This window comes from Canis aureus, chromosome X (assembly GCF_053574225.1).
Source record: "Canis aureus isolate CA01 chromosome X, VMU_Caureus_v.1.0, whole genome shotgun sequence".
NCBI classification, from domain to species: domain Eukaryota; kingdom Metazoa; phylum Chordata; class Mammalia; order Carnivora; family Canidae; genus Canis; species Canis aureus.
The window spans coordinates 4,726,070-4,748,954 of NC_135649.1; the positions used below are offsets into that span (position 1 = coordinate 4,726,070).

Here is a 22,885-nt window from a genome sequence, read left to right on the forward strand (position 1 = left end):
AGGACACAAGAGTTTGGTGGCAGCAATAGAAATGGACAAACCAAAGGCCCCAGAGGAGGGCCGAGCCAGCTCCTAAGAACTAGGGTGACTTTCATGCTTATGGGCTGAGAGAACCCTGCCTTCCATGGAGGCGGTGGAGACGTGCTGGAAGAAAAGGGGAGCCTTGGACTGCATGATGTGGGACGAGTCCCTTCACCTCCCTGGGCCCCATTTCCTCTTTGGGAAAGCAGAGCTAACCACTCTTGCCAATGAGCACCCGAAAAGATGTTCAGCATCATTGGTCATTAGAGAAATGCAAATCAAAACCATGAGGAGAGGCCACTTCCCTTCTACCGGGATGACTGTCATGAAACAGGCAGATAAGAGTAAGTGCCAGCGAGGGGTGTGGAGAAATCAGACCCCTCAGCATTGCTGCTGGGGATGTACAATGGTGCAGCCACTGGGGGAATCAGTCGGGGGGCCCCTCAATAAGTTAAACGCAGAATTTCCATACGATCCGACAACTCCACTCCTGGGTATAGACCCAAAGGCAATTGGGAGCATATCTGCACAAAAACGTGCACACAAATATGTATAGTGAGTAGCCTTATGGATAGTAGCCAGGCAGTGCCAACAGGCCACATGTCCATCAGGTAATGCAGGGATAAGCGTGAGGTGGGCCACGTATTCATTCACAAAAAGGATTGAAGGGCCGGTACACGCTGCAACACAGCGCATCCTGAAACCATGGTAAGTGAAAGAAGCCAGACATAAAAGACCACATACTACATGATTCAATTTGTATGAAATGTCCAGAATAGGCCTATAGAGACAGAAAGTCAATTAGTGGTTTCTCGAGGCTGGTGTGGAGGGGGAGATAATAGCGAAAGGGTACAGGGTTTCTTTCAGAGGTGATGAAAATGTTCTAAAATTAACTGGTGAGCATGCTAAAATCCATTGAATTGTACACTTTAAGTGGCTGAATTGTATGGTGTCTGAACTACATCTCAATAAAGCTGTTTACAAAAAGGAAAGACACCCTTCCAAGTCTTTCTCATGGGATCGGTGTGAGGATCCAACAAGCACTAGATCTTTTTTCCTGGCCCCGGCCAGGCTCTTTTTTGTTTGTTTTGCTTTTTTGGTTTGCTGCATTATGGTAAAATCTAACATGCGTACGGAAAAATAAATGAAGCTTAAATACACAACCTAGCAATTTATGGTGAAGAAAAGTCCCATGCAGTTATCATCCTCATCAAGAAATAGAAAATTGGAAGCACCCAGAAGCTCTCCCAAATGCCATAACAAAGTAGCACAGCCTGGGTGGCTTAAACAACAGAAATTTATTTTCTCACAGTTCTAGAGGTTGGAAGTCCAAGATCAAGGTGTCAGTGGGTTCAGTTTGTTCTGCCGCCTCTCCTCTTGGCTTGCAGATGGTCTTCCTCTCCCTGTGGCCACACGTGGTCTTCCGTCTGTGCGTGTCTGTCCGCATCCTACTCTCCTCTCACTATAAGGACATCAGTCAGATTGGATTAGGGTCCCTCCTAAAGGCCTCATTTTAACTTAATCACCTCTTAGGGGGCGCCTGGGTGGCTCAGTGGTTGAGTGTCAGCCTTTGGCTCAGGGCATGATCCCGAGGTCCTGGGATTGAGTCCTGCATTGGGCTCCCTGCAGGGAGCCTGCTTCTCCTCCCTCTGCCTGTGTCTCTGCCTCTCTCTGTGTGTGTTTCTCATGATAAACAAACTTTTAAAAAAATCATCTCTTAAAGACCCTATCTCCAAATATGGTCACAGTCTGAGATACAAGGGGGTAAGGACTTCAGCGTATCAACTCAGCTCATAACACCCCTCATCCCCCACTGGAGGTAAACCCTATTTTGACTGGTAGAGGATGGACTACCTGCTTTTCTCTGGAGTTGAGCCTTCTCTAAACAAAGAGTTTAGTTTTGCCTGTTTATGAGTTTTGTATAAATCGAATCACACAGCTTCTTTCACTCAGACAAGGCCTCTGAGACTCATCCATGTTGCCGTGGAGATCTGAAGCTCATTCATTTCCACTGTATGAAGATATCACAAATTATTGATCTGTTTGGCTGTAGATGGAAATTTGGGTTGTTTCTACTTTGCGAATTGTGGGTGAATTGGGGTTGTTTCCACTTTGTGCTCATAACAAACAGCGCTGCTTTGAATATGTCTCCTGGCCTTTGCGTGCCTGCCAGTCTGACCAGTGTCTGATGGTATCTCATTGTGATTAAAAGTTTCATTTTCATTATTATTAATGAGATTGAGCACCTTTTCATGTTTATTGGCCATTAAGGTATCCTCTGTCGTGAAGTAATTGTTCAAATCTTTTTTTTGCTCATTTGTCTGACTTTTTCTTATTAATTTGTAGACATTCTTATATATTGCACGTGTCTTGTCCCACCTGGTAGTTCGCCTATTTGTGTCTTTTTTAATTAATTAATTAATTAATTAATGATAGACATAGAGAAAGAGAGAGAGAGAGAGAGGCAGAGACACAGGAGGAGGGAGAAGCAGGCCCCATGCAGGGAGCCCGACGTAGGACTCAATCCTGGGACTCCAGGATCATGCCCTGGGCCAAAGGCAGGCGCTAAACCGCTGAGCCACCCAGGGATCCCCTATTTGTGTCTTTTGAAGACAATGTCTTTTAATGAGCAGAAGTTCTTGTTTCTATTGCAGTGTATCAATCCTGGATGGTTAGTAGTTGCTTCCTGTGTCTTGGTTACAAAGTATTTCTGGACCCTATTTTAGGATGACATTGTTCAGTACTACCTTCTAAACATGTTATTGTTCTACCTTTTAGCCTTAGGTTGACAATCCACCTCGAACTTGTTTTTGTATGTGGTGCCAGGCAGGGCTTTAATTTCATCTTTTCATATGGATCTTTCATTGTCTTAGCACTGTTACACATTTGTCCTAGCACAGTGACACATTTGTCATAGATCAAGTGTCCATATATGCTCTCGGTGGAGTCTGCACTGTGAGTCTTTGTCCTAAGCCTTCAGCTGCTTCTTCTAGGTCAGCCAACCCCAAACAACCCAGGGCAAAAGCAGTTCCAAGTGCCAGGCTCACCTCTCTCGATCCCCTTGTCTCCTAGATCTTGGCTCAGTATTCTATTTCACTATCTAGTTGGCTCGTTGATGCCTTTAAAGTGATCTTTTAACTTGGAACCCCCCCCCCCAAATAAAAGTATTTTGTCCAGATTTTTCCATGGGAGCATTGGTTCAAATTACCCAGTCTTCAATGATCAGAAATCAAAGTCCAGAACATATCCTTTTTCTTGTTTAAAAACTATGACTTAAAAAAATTAAAAAAATTAAAAAAATAAAACTATGACTTTTTAAAGATTTTATGTATTTATCTGAAATACATGAGAGAGAGACCATGGGCGGAGTGGCAAGGAGGGGCAGAGGGAGAGAGAGAAGCAGGCTACCCACTAACACAGGGCTCGGTCCCAGGACCCTGGGATCATGACCTGAGCTGCATGCAGATGTTTAACCAACTGAGCTACCCAGGGGCCCCTAAAGAATATAACTTTTTTAGTAAGGGATGATGAATGTACAGCAAAGTATATAAAGTCTTCTAATCTGATGTGTACACCTAGATGCGTTTTTATATATGTATGTGCCCATATATTCATCATTCAGATCAAGACACACAGCATTTCCGGCCCCCCAAAAGATTTCCTCAAGTCCCCTCTCAGTCACTAGCCAACTTCCAGGAATATCCACTATTATTATCCATCATTTCTGCCTGTTTTGAGCTTCATGTACATGGAATCATTCAATACGTACTCTTTTTGTGACTGGGTGTTTTCATTCAACATTGTGCCTGCGAGATGCACCCATGTTGTTGTGTATACTTTTTTTTTTTAATTTTTTTATTTATTTATGAGAGTCACAGAGAGAGAGAGAGAGGCAGAGACACAGGCAGAGGGAGAAGCAGGCTCCATGCACCGGGAGCCCGATGTGGGATTCGATCCCGGGTCTCCAGGATCGCGCCCTGGGCCAAAGGCAGGCGCCAAACCGCTGCGCCACCCAGGGATCCCCTGTTGTGTATACTTTTATCTCATTACCTTTCCTTATTGCATGATATCTCACTGCATGAATATATCACAGATGATTTTCTCTTTCTTCTATTGATGGGCACATGAGTTGTCCGGTTCTTGGCCGTTACAAAGAAGGCCGTTATGAATATCTTGTTCATGGCTTGTGGGTCTGGCACCATTTCTATCGGTACACACATGCAGGGGTGGGAATTACTGCATTGCAGGGTATGTCGATGTTTCGTGTTTGGTTTTGTTTTTACAATTATTATTTTTCCCGGTTTTATTTCAGTAGAACTGGCATTGGCATACAGAGCTGGGTAAGTTGAAGGTGTGCAGCAGAGTGACATGACTTACGTAGGTTGTGAAATGACGGCCACGGTGAGTTTAGTTAACATGTGTCATCTCGCATAGATACCAAAAAAGAGGGGAAAATGCTTTTTTCCTTGCAATGAGAACTCTTAGGACCTATTTTCTTAACAACTCTCCAATATAGCAAATGTTTAGTTTTAATAAACACCATCAAGCAGCTTTTCACAAGGGACCTACCAGTGTATGAGAGCCCTACTTGCTCTACGGCCTCACCACTGGGCGTCGTCTGTCTTTTTTTATTTTAGCCATTCTGGTGGGTTCGCCATGGTAACTCATTGTAGTTTTAACTTGCGTTTCCCTGTTGGCTAATGAGCATCTTTTCGAGTGCTTATTGGCCACTCTGACTTTTTTGTTTAATTTCCTTTATAACCCTGGGTGGCTCAGTGGTTTAGGGCCTGCCTTCAGCCCAGGGCGTGATCCTAGAGTCCCAGGATCAAGACCCACATCAGGCTTCCTGCATGGAGCTTTCTTCTCCCTCTGCCTGTGTCTCTGCTTCTCTCTCTGTGTCTTTCATGAATAAATAAATAAAATATTTTTTGAAATTTCCTTTATAGCCTGTTAATGGTTATTTTTCTAATTTTAAGTTTCCTTCTTTTTCTTGGGTCGATATTGTTATTTTATATTTTGCCAGGAAATCATCTTTTTCCCCTCTACTTTTTCAAATTTATTGTTATAGGGCTTTTGGAATGGCTTCATTGAGATATAATGCACATGCCATACAATTCAGCCATTTAAAGTGCAATTTTGAGGGGCGCCTCGGTGGCTCAGTTGGTTAAGCGTGTGCCTTCAGCTCAGGTCATGATCTTGGGGTCCTGGGATTGAGCCCCATATCGGGCTCCTTGCTCAGTGGGGACTCTGTTTCTCCCTCTCCCTCTGTACTCTTTCTCTCTCAAATAAATAAATAAAATCTTGAAAAAAATAAAGTGCAAGTGTGATGGTTTTTAGTATACAGAGTTGTGCGACCAGCAGCACCATCTCATGCTAAAACATTTTAATTACCCCCCAAAAAACTCATTAGCAATCATTCCTTATTTCACCCTAACCCCCCTTTCTCAGCCCCAGGACATTCAAAGATCCATCCATGGGACAAAATAAATAATCTATAGCATATATGTATCTACACAATGAAAAACAGTAGTCAAAATGAATGAACTAAAGCAACACAATGTGCATGACTCTGTAATGTGATTTTATGTGAAACAGCCTTAAAAGCCTTAAAAGATGCATATTAAATAGTGGCTTTTTATGAATTTGAATACGACTGAAATTTTCTGACATGGTTCTCAATGATTTCCACCTCCTGCTATTCATGCCCTGGTGTAACCTCCTCTCTTTGAGTGAGGGCTGGGCCTAGTGACTTGTTTTTAAGGAATCTAATGTGGCAAAGGCGGTGGGATTTCACTTCTGAGATTAGGTTCCAAAGAAACTGTGACCTCCCTGTTGCTCACACACACCCTCTCCCTGGCTCTTCTCACTTGTGCTTCCTGAATGAATCAAGCTTCCATGTTGGAAGCTGCCCTCTGGAGAAGCCCATGTGACAATGAACTGAGGGCAGCTTCCAACCAACAGACCACTACTTAGAATCATCTGAGTGACCTCGGCAGCTATCCTCCTCCAGACTAGACTTGAGGTGACTGCTACCCTAGCCAAGACCTTGCACCAGAGGATCCAGCCGAGTGGTCTGGATTCCTGACCCAAAGAGCCCTGGGATACTAAATGCCATTATACTTTAAGCCACTAAAGTTTGGGGTGACTTGTTATGCAACAATACATAACTAATATACCTCCCACTAGAGCAAACTGCTTGCAATTTCCCAATACCCACTATGCTGCTCCTTTACTCTGGGCTTTGGCATGTGTTATTCCCTCTTCCCATCCCTTTTCATTTAGCTAACTCTGCTTTAACAAATGGCTCACCCATCCCCTCCTCCAGGAAGACTTCCCTAATGGGGCACTGCATAAATTGCTCCTCTTCCTTACTCCCTAGGAGCCCCCTGCTGACTTCTATCGGCACACTTACTGTATTTCTTTCTTTAAAAGAAAAAAATAGGGATCCCTGGGTGGCGCAGCGGTTTAGCGCCTGCCTTTGGCCTGGGGCGCGATCCTGGAGACCCGGGATCGAATCCCACGTCGGGCTCCCGGTGCATGGAGCCTGCTTCTCCCTCTGCCTATGTCTCTGCCTCTCTCTCTCTCTCTCTCTGTGTGACTATCATAAATAAATAAAAAACAAAAAAATTAAAAAAAAAAAAAGAAAAAAATATATTTTATTTATTTATTCATGAGACTCAGAGGCAAAGACCTAGGCAGAGGGAGAAGCAGGCTCCCTGCAGGGAGCCCGATGCGAGACTTGATCCCAGGACCCTGGGACCACGCCCTGAGCCAAAGGCAGGTGCTCAATCACTGAGCCACCCACACCTCTCATGCTTATGATGTTTCCATTGCCTGTTTACTTAACTCTGCAGCAGTCTGCCATGATTTCCAAATCCCCAGCTTCTCCTGGGATACATGGAACACGTGGTACTTAGGACGTGTTCTCCGTGGGCAGGGTGGGTAATCGCACAGATTTTGGAGTCAGGGGACATCCCTTAGAACCCCCCACTGACCCTCCATGTAACCTAAGAGAAGTCATTTAGCCTCTCTTCCTGCTTTCCAGGCACTGAGCTAGATATTTGATGTTCCCACTCCAATCCCATGTGGCCTCTTAGTCTTAGGATGATCTCCAATATCTAAATCAAGGTAGAAACTTTGGGGATTATGCTACTCGATCAGCTGTTTTTATTTCATAAATTAAATATACGCAGAAGAGGTTTTCTTGATATAGAAGTTAAAAGCAGTTCCAGCACAAGAGGATTAAAAACATCATGGCTAGCCCAATATTTTTAAGTGACATATTTCAGCCTTCTGCTAATGTTTCATCGCTGAAATATCAGCCCTTTTGCATGTAAACCACTGAGGGTTTGGACAGAGGACAAAAGCATCATATGTTCTACACATCTTGCAATGAGAACTGTCAAATGTTGCAATCAACATTGCCACAGTATCACCGCTGACAGGCTTCCAAAAGACTTTTAAAACAAAAACCCACCACAGGCCTGGAACAAGATACACAGCCTAGGAAAATGTGCATCTCACATTTCCTCTGTGGATTGAAAAAACCAACTGTGGCCCGAGGCCAACAACAGGAAGGTTCTTTGAGCTTTTCCTCAAATGCTCCCAGTTTAGAAACAGATTTACAAGTGTGAGTGTGGAAAGGGGGAAGCCCCCTTCTAGCCCAAGGGATTGAGTTTCCCTCCAGGGAAATTTCTAGCTCTGACACTGTGGTAAGATCATACTCTAGCAGACAGATCCTACCAGGGTGTCTGCTGGAGATTTCCCTGGAGGGAAACTGATAAAAAAAAAAAGTCTGTAAAATGCAAATTCCAGACTAGTCCTAAAATGGAAAGACAGGCTGACAGCATGAATGGTCTGTGATTCCAAGTTACAAACTTTCCCTGGTGGGGAAATGTCAGCTCGGACCTGTTACTCCTTCCCAACACTGCTAAGCCTTGAGATGATTCCCTCTCAGACCTGCTTCTCTTCAGGGGCTCTATCTGATTGAATAGCTCCACTAACCCTCCAGTGCCCCAAGTGAGAGAATTTCAGGACTCATTCCCAACTCCTTCCTCTTCCCCGTGCCCCCCCCCATCCAATGCCCCAGCGAGTCCCAGCAATCCGCAATCTCGCCTGAATCCAGAGCCCTTTCCCACCCCCATTCCCACCACTCTTTCAATAACCTCCGGCATCTCATTTAGAGAGACTCCCACAACTACTCCCCACCCCGTCTTCCTCAATGGCTGAGAAATGCTGTGTGTTCTCAAATCCGTTTGATTTTCTCCCTGGCCACACAGAATGACCACATCTCTCAGCTGCCCTTGCAGCTCATTTGGGAACCATGGAATGTGGGTGACAGGGTTGGAATGCCACTTGCAGGCCTTATGGTAAAGCCTATTCTTCAGTGACAAGGAGGTCATGGATTGAAAAGGGTGGCCCCACAAATGGAAGGAGCCAGGATCCCGGAGTCACAATAAGGAAGGCTGCCAGTCAAGTATCTGATTGGGACTGTCATGTCAGTGAGATGTCAACCTTTTACTGTGTTAAGTCACAATATTAAGAATTGTGTTAATCAAGGGTTGCTCTCTGCCCCTCCTCTCCCCCCTCCCACACTCTCCCTAAAAAAAAAAAAGAGTTGAGGGTTGCTCTTTGTTGCAGTTGACTTCTTCTAATACCCTGCTTCCACTCCTGCCCCTTCCCATGTCTTCTATTCTTCTCACAGATGCCAACGTAATTCAACTACAATACATGTCTGAGCATATCGCCATCTACGAGTCCCCAAACGCCAACAGATAAAAACTCTCAAATGCTTGCCCTTGACCTTAGGAAAGTTCAAAATTCTTATGATGGCCTACAAGGTCTACCCTGTTGAGCTTTCTCCTGATCTGTCCCTAGTCATTCATTCATCCATTTATTTATAGAGTGAATATATATTCAGCGCCAACTCTGTGTGTATAGCTATGGTCTGGGGATGGAGTAGATGCGGGTGAGAAAGGAGGACAATCATTGGAGAAGCTATCGTATTTGTTCAGAAAAAAAAAAAAAAAAAAGACAGTGAGGACCTGAGCTCCAGCGTGTCTCTAGGCTCTGACACTCCAGCTCTGATGGGACTTAACAGACAGATCAAACCCTAGAGTCACAGTTGGAGATTTCCCTAGAGGAAGAGCAATGACCAAAAGCCTGAAAATGCAAGTTCTAGCCTAGCCCAAAGAGAGAATAGGAGAATTTGAAGACGAGAGATTTACCTACGATGGATAGCATGAATGAGATGAGGGGTGGATCTAAGATATTTTAGGAAATACATTTGGCAGGATTTGGGAACTGACTATGGGGAGTGAGAAAAGGCGCCTGGGTAGAGTTCCAGATGGCAGGCCGTGGTGAAGAACAGATCTGGGGGAGGGCAGAAGGGGGGAGGATGATGAGCTTATGCCAGTACCACACTGTGCTGACTACTATAGCTTTGTACTAAGTTTTTGAAATCAGGAAGTCCGATGCCCCCAACTTTGTCTTTCTTTTCCAAGATTGTTTTGGGTCCCTTGAATCTCCATATGAAATTTAGGATCACTGTCGAGTTCTACAAAGAAGCCAGCTGGGATTCTGATAGCGATTACATTAAATTTATACATCAATTCCAGGAGTATTGCTGTGTTAACAACCTTGCCTTCCAACCCATGAACATGGGATGTTTTCCATTTATTTAGGTTTTTAATGTCTTTTCAACAATGTGTTGTATTTTTCCCCCATACAGGTTTTGTACTTTTGTTAGACTTGTTACTAAGTACTTTGTTTTGATGGCTCTGTTAAATGGAATTGTTTAGTTTCCTTTTCAAATTGTTCATTGCTAGTGTATAGAAATACGATCCATTTCTATATACTGACCTTGTATCCTGCAATTGTATTCATTTTTTCTTCTGACAGTTTTAGCTGGAAATTTTGTAGGATTGGCTATACATAGATCATGTCATATGCAAATAGACATAGCTTTAGTCCTTCATTTTCAGTCTAAATGCTTTTGTGTTTTCTTGCCTAATTGCCTCGGCTAGAACTTTTAGTACAATGATAAATGCAAGTGGTACCACTGAGCATCCTTGTCTCTTTCCTGAACTTGGGGGGGGGGCAGCTTTCACGGAGTATATTAGCTGTGGATTTCCCTAAGTGCTCTTTATCAGGTTGAGCAAGTTCTCATCTATTCCCAGTCATCTGAGTTGTTGGTTGGCTGTTTTTTTTTTTTTAAATCATGAAAGGGCATTGGATTTTATCAAATACATTTTATGTATCTATTGATATGGGGTTTGGACTTTTAAAAAAATCTTATTGTATCCCAGTTTCTTTTTTAAGCTAAAATCTTAGGAGGCTTGAGATACAAAACAGAGTTGGGAGGGTTGCTCTGGTTGAAGCAGGAAGAGAAGCCTGGAGCTGCCAAGCTGGCCTGCCAGTCATTCCCTCCCTAGCAGCCCTGGGTTCCATGGGGAAACTAAGCCAGGGTCCAAAGAAGAGCTCTCATCTAAAACACCTTGTTGGGCCTGGCTCTGTCAGCCAACTAAGCCCTGACCCTCAGCCTCAGGAGGCCCTGGTTGGCAGGGCTGGCTGATTACAAGTACCCAGACACTTTATCTGCCGCAGCTCATTAGCATCCTGCAAATTGCATATTCATCATGGCATAGGGCTCCAGAGCCAACTCCTCCACTACCCCTCTGGCTGAAGGGTTGATGATCTGGGGGCTCTGAAATCCTTCTCACTTGCCCTTTTTGATGGTATCTCTCCATTGAACAGTTCAGATCTATGGTTACAGCAAAGCTTGTACTTCCCAAACCTTGATTATAATCAACCCAAAATACAGAGGTTCAGTATCTCAAACAGATTGCAGACAGCCCACTGATTACTTTTTGGGAAGACTGATTAAGAAACTTTATTACAGAAAATGAATGCATCCAATGTCCCCAAATACATTTGTGACAAGAACAGACACACAGGAGACACAGACAATAGTTGCTACATCACAGCCTTGTTCTTTCCAAAAGATAAAACATCATTCAAACATGGGGTGAGGGGGCTGGGAGAGAGCTGGTTAGAGAAAGCAGGTACTGTCCTTTTGATTAAAAAATAATAATAAAGTAACAGGTTGGCATCGCGAGATCACATACTGTGTGGGCCCAGTAATCAGGCTGAGCCGAAGCCTTAGATGGTTGACACCACGCCACTTGTCACGTCTCAGAGAAGCTCCGGAGCATCATTCCAGTAAGAGGAACAACTTCGTGCTGGGGTGAAAACATGAGCCAAGTGGCCTTAACTAGAATCTTTTTAGAACTCTACATCCGCGCAAAGATCACTTAAGCAGCTCCCCTACTTGTTTAGCACAAAGGCAGAGGGGCGCAAAGATGCTACAGCCCGGCAGGCGCCACTTAGCAAGTCAGCTCTCCTTTGGGACAAGTGAGCTCCTCTTCCATATTTGATGAGGTTAACCAGTTCCCAAATCTTGGTACACCTAAGCCGGGCAGCAGCGGCACCAGCTGAAGCAGGAGGGCACCTCGAACAAGTGCCTCTGGGCAAACCTCAAGACCGAGGGTTTCTAAATTAGTGGTCATCTTCTAAAAGAGCTAGAAAAACACATTTAGGACAAACAGTTCTGATGTGCAAAGGAATGGGAATGGCTATAATTATCGGCGAGAGATTGGGCCAGTGACCATGACCGGGACATACCCATCCAGGACCTGACAGAGTGGGGAGGACATATAGCCTGCAGACACACAGGGTTCCAAATTGTGAATTTTCAGAAAAAGCTTCCTCCTGAGGTCACAAAAACACTCCCGAGTGCTTCACAGCCTCCAACGCACACAGAGTATTCACGCTAGGCAGTACTCTCACCCACAACACAAGGCCCTTCCTTCCTGCCAACAGTAAAGATGGACCAGCCCTCGAAAGGATTTTTAATGTCACCGCTTGCCACTGTGGCCATCGCCTCACCTCTTTCCCCAACTGGGACAAAATGTCAACATCATTCACCAACATAAAATAACCACTGAAACACGGACCAAGCTTCTTCCAGTTTAACAACATTTAACAACCACCTACATTTGCAATCAATGAGCTCAAAATTGTGGGCAGGCCATCCTACTTTTCATAGGATTCATCTAATGCTTCTTAGAAACAATCCATCTCGTCAGTCTGCCTGCAGTACAGGTGGCCCGAGGCAGAGCCTGCCACAGGGACCCCAGCCACCTTCCTCGGGGTGTTCAGTTTCTCAAAGTAGTAGGAAAACCAATGGATATCGTTCGCCACTCCTACCACCCTTCCCCTCACTGGGGTCCAGGAGGCAGAAGCGGTAGCTCAAGACCTCAACTGTCGAACAGAACAAATGATACTCTGCTACACGGACTGGGGTCAGGGGCGATGAGACAGGAAAAAGAAAGCCTGAACATCTGATACACCGTACCCTTAGGAGGATATTTTTGCTGTTTAGCAATGAATCTGGCCCCACAGCATGAGGGGAGGGAGCATTGGTGGCAGGAGGCACACACACACAAAAAAAATAACAAAAAAACAAACCAAACCAAACCAGAACAAAAACCCATTAAACCTACATAGTAGTCAGCCTCAATCCTAACCACCCACCTTCCTGTACCTTCAAAGGCTGGGAAAACTTGCCTGGGGTCAAGTTCTCTTGGCTTCTACACCCCGCAGTTCAGACTTTATCTTAATGCCACTTAGCCCCAAACAAAATCATGCAGTACCTTCAAGGAGCCTCTTCAGCTCTATCCTAAGCAAGCTGGCCACATGAAGAGAAGGTACCAGATGTGCAGGGGGGGCTAGTCACCAAATACAATGGAGTGGGTTGTTAGCTAAGACTGCTTTCTGTGAGTCAGAGATTTAGACTGTCATAATAGAGAACAGTTTTAAAAATGTAATACTGTTTATTTAACTTCAAAAACATTTCAGCATTCTAAACATACAAAAAAAAATAACAGAACGTTGCAAGTCGTGTTTAGTACAGAAGGTTCTTGAACTTTCATTGATGCAGTGGCTCTTCGCTTTGCTGACAATGAAGAGTTCTACAGTTTGTTTAAAAACAAACAGTTTAAAACTACCGCACTTAACTAAAAAGGATCCAAACACTTCTCATGCCAGCTGACCCCCCCTTTTCCACAGCTAAGAATGGCAGCAGAATGCTAGGTCACTATATACAGAAACAAGACAACCTGAAGCTAAATGGATGCCCACTGCAGTGTCCACAGGTCCAGCCTCACAGTGCACGCCCTGAGCTACAGCCCCTCCCAAAGGCATCTTCCCCACAGCCTCAACGCCGAGCAAGGAGCATCAAGAGTTTGTCTCGGTTGTTTTGTTCTCTCTCTCTCTCTCTTTTTTTTTTTTTTTTTTACAAACTATAGATATGTACAGTTGATAACTCAGGATTTCTAGCCAATAACCATATAGTTTAACACCACCTTACAAATTAAAAAAAAAAAAGAAAAAAATGCCAGAAACATCTTTAAATGCCTTGTCACACCAACAGCAAAGTGCACAGAGTGAGGAGAACACGAGAGCCTTTTCATTTTTAAAAATGTTTTGGAAATATGTACAACTTTGATACAGTTTCAGGGTGCTCCGGACACCCATGGCCACTTCATGTAAACCACTGACGATTTCTAGAGCACTTTGAGAAACTACAATATGACCATGACCCAATTGTGTAATTAAACCTAACGAGGGCAACAGACACGCCTCGAATAAGAGAGGTGTCAATGACGGCGCTCCCTACTCTAAGGTATTCACAAGGAGACAGATCAACAGTTTTTTTTATTCATCCTCCTCCTCCTCCTCCTCCTCCTCTTCTTCCTCTTCGTCTTCTTCATCTTCTTCTTCCACCTTTTTCCGGGCTACTTTAGCGGGACCCTTTGCGCCATCAAACTTCCCTTTAGACTTATAGTCAGCGACATCCTGGAAGGAATGGGGGACACATTCCAAATAAATCGATGGCTAAGGCTCTCCTGCAGCTGTTTTAGCCAAGGACAGAAACATGCTGTCCCCACCTCAGAATGGGACACAAGTGACTTACTACTCAGGGCTGCTCTTTGAGGTACCTCTTCCCAGATACATGGAAATGTGGTTGTTGGCCACTCGAATTTACAAGTTTACGGCTGTTTAATGGGACTCTCCAATTCCCTGCCCATGGCATCCCACGTTATCCAACTTTTTTAAAGAGCCTGTCTGCAGTGGTCCCAAAGAACATTCTATTCTTGAACGCCAGCCCTCGTACACTGGGCTCACCTGTCAGCCCAGCAAAGCAGCCGGACGCCCCCCGCACACCCCAGGACGGCCGGCTGCCCACCTGTCCAGCCTAGTAGCCTGGCCACACCCGCGCCCACCTCACCTTCTCATACTTCTCCTTCAGCTTGGCTGCCTTGTTGTTGTAAGGCTGCTTCTCGCTGTCACTTAAGTTATTCCACATCTCACCGAGCTTCTTCGCCACGTCTCCAATGGAGATTCCAGGGTTTGTCGATTTGATCTTGGGGCGGAATTCCGAGCAGAACAGGAAAAATCCAGACCTTCAGGAAAACCGTTGTATGAATGAGACAAGAGCCAGCAAAAATGTGAGCTTAAGCCCAGATCCCCAGTCTCTCACGGATACCTTCCCACCACTACAGACTCCTCCCTGAAGTGAAAAAAAAGGTGTGACACTACATGCTGTGACAAAGTTGTAGGTTTTAGAATGCCTAAGATGCTTCAGAAATACACAGGACTTTTTCAGTCTCTCAGTTGCTGGAAAAGCAGGGCCTGGGGGAATCATAGCTAAGGACTCTGACACTGGGGTGCCTCACTCCCCACAGAAAAGCCAACAGGCAACCAGCACAAGGACACAGCTCCCAAATCCCGCAGCCTTAAGACAGACATCCCGACCAGAGCACCTTAAGGCTCTAAGTATAGAATGCTTTGCAGACTATCCTGAAGTTTTTAGGTAACGTGTCCTCTTAAAAATCCCTCAGGTAGAATGAGAGCTCTCATCTGTTATCCTGAACCCTACAGTCACTTACGGTGGTCTTTTGGGGGCATTAGGGTCCTTCTTCTTCTTGCCTCCCTTAGCGGGTCCATAATCCTTCATTTCCCGATCATAGCGCACTTTATCTGCCTTGGCCATTTCATCAAATTTCGACTTCTCTTTTCCAGACATTGTCTGCAAAGAACAGGAGCTGTTAAATCCCTCGGTGCAGTGGGCAGGGCCTCAAACCCTTGTCCAGCTTAAAAAAAAATAAAAGCACACACACTATTGGAAAGGGAGCCAAGAGGAGCCCAAGAGGAAGCAGAAAGCCACCTGGGGCTACTGGGAAGGTGACTAACCCCATGTGTGAAATCCAACTAAGCCTAGCTTGGGGACACAAAAGCAAAGTACCTTCCACCTCTCAGAGCACTTCTTGGAAAACTCAGCAAAATTGACAGGAACCTCTGGGTTTTTCTTCTTATGTTCCTCTCTGCACGTCTGCACAAAGAAGGCATAAGCAGACATCTTGCCCTTTGGTTTCTTGGGATCACCTTTAGCCATCCTGACTGTGATGGATGAAGGAAGGGAGACAAAGAAAAACAAATACAGTGACTACAACAGACCCACAGGGTACAGCAGGGGCAGGCAAAATTCCAATTAAGGTCCCTGTTAGGCAGCAGTCCCCCTCCCCAGTGCCCGATGCCAGCCGGCAGCTCAAGGCAGAGTGAGGACGAAATCAGCGTCACTGTCGCTTGTCATTTAACTTTTGACCAGCATGAAGCGCGCTGGTTTGCGAGTTACTTCTCCGAGAGAGCGAGAGCGATCAAGTTCTCCAAATGGAACCGACCCAAGTGGGGTGGCTCCGCGCTACATTCCCATTCGGAGCTACTACGTTTTGGAAACTACAACCGCAGAGTGGGGAGGGCGCCGGGAGGACGCATGTGTAGGGGTGCAGGCGGATGACAGAAGCCCGAGACCCACGACTTAAGGCGAGCTGTCAACTGTTTGACTGCAACGGTACAGACAAAAATACTGTCACCGCTGCTACGCTAGGCGCCAGATCAAAGCTGGAGAAGCGTAAAGGGGGAACATTTGCAATTGCACTACTGATGCCTTTTGGCTCCTAGAAATGGCTTTTGCAAGAAAGGTGATGCGGCCAGTGAGCAGCTCCCCCCGTCGTAGGAGTTCAAATCTGTCACTTTGTCATTATCCGAAGGGGGAGGGGATGCCAAAAGGGCTAGCCCAGCTCATCCGTGCAGCGGAACGCATGTCCAGCCAGGAATACTTTCTCCAAAGTTTCCAAATAAAAATGCAGCTGTGGCGTGTCATCGTCCCTGTCCCACCCCCCAGCTTCCCGCCATCTTTTCCTTTTCCCACACCCAAGGTCATCATGTAAAACTACAGCGCTCCCCCTCGCAGGGACCGGCGGAGGGGCCGCGTTCGGGGCCCGCCGTGGCCGCGCGGGTGGGGCGGCCCGGGGCGCAGGGGAGCCCGGGCCGGCGGCGGGCAGCCGGGCTCGGCCCCGCGCTGGGTCACCCGGACACCCATAATTCACCTTCCATTTTGTCAAAAGCTTCCTGATGAAAGAAACTGCCCCTGAAATCCCCCGCTGCCACCCCCGGGGGGCGCGCGGGGCCGGGGGCGGCGGCGGCAGCAGCGCGCCGAGGGCGCAGAGCCGGGCCGGCGGCGGCGGCGGCGACGGCGGCGCCCGCCGTGCCTCCGAGCCCCGCTCGCTAAAATGGCTGATCCGCGCGCGGCCGGCGCAGGCGGCGGCGGCGAACAAAGCGGTCCGGGCCCCGCCACCGCCGCCGCCGCCGCCGCCGCCGCCCGCTCGCCGGCCCCCACCCCGCCCCGCCCCGCCCGGGCCGCCCGGGGGCGCGGGGCGGCGGGGGCCGCGGGCCGGACGCCCCCTCCCCGCCGGCGCGGGGCGCACTCCTCGGGATAACAAAGGCGCCCGTGCAGCCATGACGCTCGGCCGCGCCGGGGCCCGCGGCGGCGCCCCCGGCCCTCCTCGCCGCCAGCCGGGGGCCGCGGGCGCCGGGGCCGCGGCCAGAGCCCGCCCGGGAGCCCCGCCCGCCCGTCGTCCCCTCGCCCGAGCGCAGCACCGCGCCAGCCATGTTAGCGGCGGCCGCACCGCGGCGGCGGCTCCGGCGGCGGCCGGCGGGCAGGCGACGAGCGGGGGGCGGCCGGTCCGCGCACCCCCGGGCCGCCGGGCGCTCCCGCGACGGCCATGTTCATGCAGAAGCAGCAGTGCAGCCCGCGGGCCCGCGCCGCGCCCGGCCGAGCCCGGGAGCGAAGTTTGCCCGCGCCGCAGCCCCCGGCGGGCAGCGGCCGCCCGCCCCTCGCCGAGTCCGTCCCGGGCCGGGAAGCACCCGGCCCCCTTCCCAGTGCCGCCGCCCCGCGCCGGGACGCGCGCCGCCGCCGGAGCCCGCAGCCCGCAGCCCGCAGCCGCCCCTGGGCTCCCGCCGCCGCCACAGCTGCCCCAACATCTGGCCTCTGGGGGCCTCGGTCCGTCGGCCGCTGCCCCGGGGGGGGCGGGGGGAGGGCGGCGGCCGAGGGCGGCTCCCCGAAGGGGGCTCAGCCCCGACCGCGGGGAGCGGAGGATGAAGCATTGAAAAGTTGAAACACCTGAATTGCTTCTTCCTTCCCGGCCACCTAGCAAGAGGCAAGAAGGGGCGGGAAGGGCGCGGGGACGACAGGCAGGGGTAGGCGGCGGCGGGGCGCGCTCGCGGCGGCGCGGGCCGGAAAGTTGTGCGGGCGCGGCGGCGGCGGCGGCGGCGGCGGCGGCGGGAGCAGCGGCGGCGGCAGGAGCACCAGCAGGAACGGCGGCGGCGGCGGGCGCGGGCGGTGCGAAACGTACCTGTATTGTTCGCTAGTCTGGGCAGCGCAGGGCACGACGCGCGGCTCAGCGCTCCCCAGCCTCGCGCTAGCTGCCTCCACGAGAGCCGCCTGATTGGCCAGCGGGCTCCGCCGTTTAAAACAGCCTCCTCGCCCGGCCATTGGCCGCGGGCCTCATGCATATTAAACAGGCGCGGGCGCCCATTGGGCGCGGCCGCTGGGATCATTCATTCAAACAGAACAACCCGCCGGCGCTGGCTGCCGAGGCAAAACAGAGGGATAATAATATTCTCGCTTTCCCACACACACCCCCCTCCCCCTCGAAGCGAGCTGGGATCTCAAAGGACTTTGGAGAGGGGGCCCCGCCATTCCCGGCGGCCTCGGCCTCCGGCGTGGGAAGACGCGCTCGAGCCCAGATGCGCAGCCCTCTGCTCCCGCCGCGTCACGGCCTGGGCTCCCCTGGCCCCCAGCTCAGCCGGGGGAACCTCCCGGGACCGATCGGCGAGGGTCGACGGTGCTCCACCTCTCCCCAGGTCCCGCGCAGCTCGGCGGCAGGGGCCCGGCCTCAGCTCGCTGACTCCTCGATGCGGGTGGAAAACAGCAGTTCGCTCGCGGAGCCCTCGGGGTTTCGGCGTTTGGGCCCTGCTGCCCCGCCCGAAGGGGACCTGACTGCGCTCCTGCGGATCGCGCTCGGCTAAGCTCTTTCCACTAATTACCAGAAATTCGATTGGTGCCTGCATTTGCGGAAAGGCCGAGCTGGCCGGGCTACAGAAGGAGGACGGAGTTTGGCAAAAGCAGAGAAATTGTGAGACGTCTTAGTTTTGTGGGCAGGGAGTCCCCCCCTCTTCACTGCCTCAGTTCAGGCCCGCATTCCCAGCACACATTCTGGGAAAGAGTAAAAGTTCTCGTTACGAATGAACGCGCTTTGACTTGGCCTTGGCTTTGCCGCTGCCTGGTGAGGGTCCCCGGGAGCAAGTCACTTCTTGGGGAGGGAGGGGGTTAAGGCAATGGTTTTCACAACGTGGGGGGAGGCAATGTCTCGTCTAAGGGATGTTTGGAAGTGCCCTGGACGGGGAGTGCTGGCTGGAATTTTATAAGAGAAGTGAATGGCCAGGGAGAATGAATGTTCTGTATCACACAGGACAGTCACACACGAGGAATTAATTTCCCACTCCAAATGCTAGTAACACCTTTGTTGAAAATTTGAGGGCCCTCCACTCTGAGGAACCACAAGCTTCCTGGGAAGAATGGAAGAAAAAGGAAGGACGAGAAAGAATGAGAAAATAATGGAAGACGAATCATGACTTCTTCTATAGGAAGTTCCCTTTCTAAAGCACTTTAAAGGCCAAGATATCCAGCTATTTATAATTCGCATATTTGGAAATGAGACCCACCAGAAGATGAGTTTTCCAAATGCTGTTGCCAGCAACTGCAGCAGTTTGAAGCATGTCAGAGAAGTGACATCACAAAGCACCTTCCACCCCACCCCACCCTGCCCCACCGAGCTCTTTCCAACTCCTCTGAGCCTCCTGGGAAGGCCTGAGCCACTCCAGCTTGCGGCTTGCGCTGCTAGGCTTCCATCCTTAGGGACCCAACTGAGACCAAACGTCAAAGTCGTTCTGCTTTTGGCAAGAGCTGACAAGTATCAAGTCACTTTCCCAGGTCCCCAGTTTAAAGACTCAAGAATACAAACGTCTTAGGGCCACCTAGTCCAATCCTCCACCCTGTTAGAGCTTGTTGAGTGGCTGCCTACCTTCTACTTTCATGTGTCCACCCATAGGGAGCTTAACACCTCCCTTTTGGGCAGTCTCCTCCGTCTCAGGCAATCTCTGAGCCTTGGGGTCACTATCCTGCTCACAGTACAATTCCCCCTTCGGGGATTTCATGGCAGGTCTGGTCTCTTCTCCAGCTTCTTCCGCAATGAGATTTTCAGGGTCCGACCAGCCTGGGGCCACTCCCTCCTCCCCTGTCCCCGCCCTTCCCAGTGGGGACTAGGGTCTCCACAGGTGATCTGACCAGTATCTCCTGCCAGAGAGCCCTAGCCTCCCAATGTCGTCAGGCCCAAGATGTGAGTTGGGGTCTCAGGTGGGACGGGGGGCTGCTTCTGGTCCATCCACTGACTGGCATCCTGGCCACAGTGGGAAGCTGCACTTCACAGTTGGCGGGCACCAAGGTGGGGGAACCAGAGTGGTCACCCTTCAGAGCCCACAAGGCATACTTGGGGGGACCCCCGAGTGGATGGCGAGGTTCACATTTACAAGCACGGGCAACTCACAAGCAGCACATGGACACACACTCACACCGGGGCACATGGAGGGCATTCCCAAAGACAGCAGCTTGAAAGCTAAACCAGGGAAACAAGAACACCCCCCATCTAGAAGAGACTGTACAGCAAGTGATGTTCGGACACCGCCCCCAAGACCCAGTCTTCCCCATCCCCTGCCACAGCCCTGCCCACTGGTCTCCTATTGCTGTGTACATACTTCGAATGACAAAAGGCTTCCTCGGATTCTTCAAAGGAAGAGTTTCCATCTCCGCTCCCGAGAAAGCTCCTCCTCCTATCCAGCTCCCTCGAAAGCTCCTCCTTCTATGAAGCTGAAGCACTTGTCCCGAAGCTTAAGCCTGCAGTCACTGTCATCAGAACTTCACAGAACATGATTATGACATGGCCCAGAGAGTCAAAGATCTGAAGATGGTTGCCATGGTTCCCTGCTCATCCCCCCACCAACAAAAAACACACATACCCTCCCAACTCTCCATGTCTTCTTCAGGGCCAATCTCCCCCAACTCCTCCATCCCTTCCTCACACAGTCTCTTTCTCCTCAGTACTGTAGAAACTCATAACTCAATTCCACATTCAGAGGGGGAATGACGATGGGGCTGGAAGGCAGGGGCAAGGTTGTGGCCTGGGGCTCTGTCCCTGACTTTGAGTAGGCCTCTGCTATGTCACCTCACCTCTCCCAGCCCCAGGGACCTCTAGCAAAGGTGATTTGACCCGCCTATCCACCCTAGTCACTGCAATCTGATTGTGAGGGAGGGGATCCCAGGCAGAGACACCTCTTCCTGAAGGTGGTCTGCTTGTCACCTGTAAAAGGCCACCCGGGGAGGGCTAAAGGTGAAACAAGTGACAAAGTCAGGGGTGCCTGGGCATGGCCTGAAGTCTGGGACCCCGAGGCAGCCTGCTGCCACAGTCTGCAGTGCCAGTGACTTGGTCAAGGTGACGGACGGCACTCTGGGCCTCTGCCCTGGTCCTCACTGGAAAGTATTTTCAACCGAATCAATCGCCTCTGAGGCCCAGCACCAGGCAGGGCCCATTCACAGAGGGAAACCTCAAACCAGAATCCCCTAAACTGCTTGGTTGCCTGGAGAGGTCAGGAAAACATTGAGAGGAAATAAGGAAAAGTGTGGCAAATGATGTTTAAAGAAGTTGTCAGTTCCTGTCCGTTCAAGACCCCCAGAAGTTCAAAGGGAGTCCTCATCACTCAACAACAAACAGAAAGCCTTGGTCCCTCACCTTCTTCACCCGCCCCCCTGCCCCACCCCCCTGCCACCAGGTCTTCATGGGGATGCCTAGGGTTTGAAGTGACACCCCCGAGGCTCAACCTGGGCAGCCTCCGTTTAAGAATCCATGGAAATTAAAAAAAAAAAATCCCTGGAAATGCAGCCAGAGTGGATATGGGGTGGGGCCGCGTTTTTTAATCTTTTAAACTGTGTTAAGGGTACCGCCGGGATCCTCCCGCGGGGCCTACGGGCCTACCCTCTCAGTAGGGATCTAAGAGCCTTTTGTCATTCAGTCGTCCACAGGTGGGGAGTCTTTAGGCCGGCGGGGCGGCCTTCCCCGCGGCCCTCGCCCTACCCTGCTCACCCCCCACGTGGTTTCAGGCCTGGAGCCCCCCCCCCCCCCCCCCCCCCCGCTCTTCGGTGGGACTGCCCTTCCGACTGCACTTTTTTCCCATGGGGAGAAGGATGCTCTCGGGGGTGCTTCGGGCCCACGCTGTTAGAGGTCTGGAGGGACACGGACCCCAGCCTCCTGACGCAGCGGCCCCCGCACGAGTCGGCGGCCGAGCCCCGGCTGCCCCCCGCCCCCGGCGCTCAGGGTCACGCCTGGCCCACCCTGAATCACTCGGCCCCACCGTGGGGTGCCCCGGCCCCTGCGAGCCCCGGCGGCCCAGACAGGCAGGGGCTGGGGCTCCGAGAGGCGGCGCACAGGCCGGCGGGGACCCCGGGTGCTTGGGGCCGGCCCGCCCTCGCTCCCCCGCCGCGACGCCGCCCGCACCTGGGGCCACCGGGGCCTCCGGGGCCGCGGCGCGGGCGTGTGCGCGTCCCCGGCCGGCGTGGCGCGGGCCTCGCGGTCCCCGCAGAGCGCGGGGTGGCCCACAGCGTCGAGCGGGCGCGCCGGGGCCTGCGGGGAGGACGCACGCGCCACCAAGGGCCCCTGCCGCGGCGTTCGGCCCTGCGAGCGCGCTCGGGGACGGCGGCGGCGCCGGAGCCGGGCGCACCGGCCCGGGGGTGGCTGCCCGCGGGGCGCCCGCCGCCGCCCCCGCCGGGATGGGCCCTCGAGTGCCCGCCGCGTGCTGCAGCGGCCGGCTCCGGCTCACTGAGCAGCTAATGGGCCAGCACCCCCTCTTCGCGGAAAGGTACGGGCTGTGTTCGCTCCACCCGATCCGAAGGGATTCCTGCGGTGGGGAGAGGGGGAGCCGGAGTTGCTGTTTTCTCCAGTGCTCCGGGCTCCCTCTTTCTGGGCCTCAGTTTCCCGTGGACGGGAGCGGGTCCCTGGGATCCCTTAGGGCATCAACGTGCTGAGGCTTGCTGGTGAGGCTTCGCAGAGGGAATGGTTTTCCTGTCTTCACTCACCACCTGCTCCCCCGCGGACAAACAGACGAGCCGGAAAGGTGGCCATGTGGGCGCACCAGGACCACGGCGAGAGAATTTTAGAAACAGACGCAATGGGTGAAAGAACGTGACTCTGGCGAGGATGGCCCAGGGCACTGACCCCACGTGTCCCCACCCCCTCACCTGCAGTCTCTCAGGCCAGCAGCTGGAGAGGTCCTGCCACCTGTCTTCCCAGTG

General features: G+C 50.9%; 1 protein-coding gene across 3 annotated transcripts; it reads right to left on the reverse strand.

Annotated features, from left to right (window-relative positions):
• Window positions 1–12,894: 12,894 nt before the first annotated feature.
• On the reverse strand, window positions 12,895–20,454 carry HMGB3 (high mobility group box 3). 3 transcript variants are annotated; one of them, XM_077890248.1, is made up of 5 exons: window positions 20,299–20,454; window positions 15,389–15,543; window positions 15,033–15,172; window positions 14,372–14,546; window positions 12,895–13,938 (listed from the first exon to the last, which is right to left on the reverse strand). In XM_077890248.1, the coding sequence occupies exons 1-5, from the start codon at window positions 20,345–20,347 to the stop codon at window positions 13,798–13,800; spliced, it is 660 nt and encodes a 219-aa protein (XP_077746374.1). In that variant the 5' UTR covers window positions 20,348–20,454; the 3' UTR covers window positions 12,895–13,797. The 3 variants fall into 3 exon arrangements, with proteins under 3 accessions (XP_077746374.1, XP_077746375.1, XP_077746377.1); XM_077890249.1 differs by lacking the exon at window positions 20,299–20,454 and adding an exon at window positions 17,838–17,933; XM_077890251.1 differs by lacking the exon at window positions 20,299–20,454 and adding an exon at window positions 17,606–17,731.
• Between the last annotated feature and the right edge of the window lie 2,431 nt (window positions 20,455–22,885).

What these genes read in the sequence shown, in the direction of transcription:
- HMGB3 (XM_077890248.1), bottom strand. Translation starts at nt 20,347, where the DNA reads ATGGAAACTCTTCCTTTGAAGAATCCGAGGAAGCCTTTTGTCATTCGA. An exon ending in GAAGCCTTTTGTCATTCGAA is followed by an intron (nt 15,544 to 20,298) that starts GTATGTACACAG and finishes CATCCATCACAG; the next exon opens with TCAGGATGGCTAAAGGTGAT. An exon ending in AGTGCTCTGAGAGGTGGAAG is followed by an intron (nt 15,173 to 15,388) that starts GTACTTTGCTTT and finishes TGTTCTTTGCAG; the next exon opens with ACAATGTCTGGAAAAGAGAA.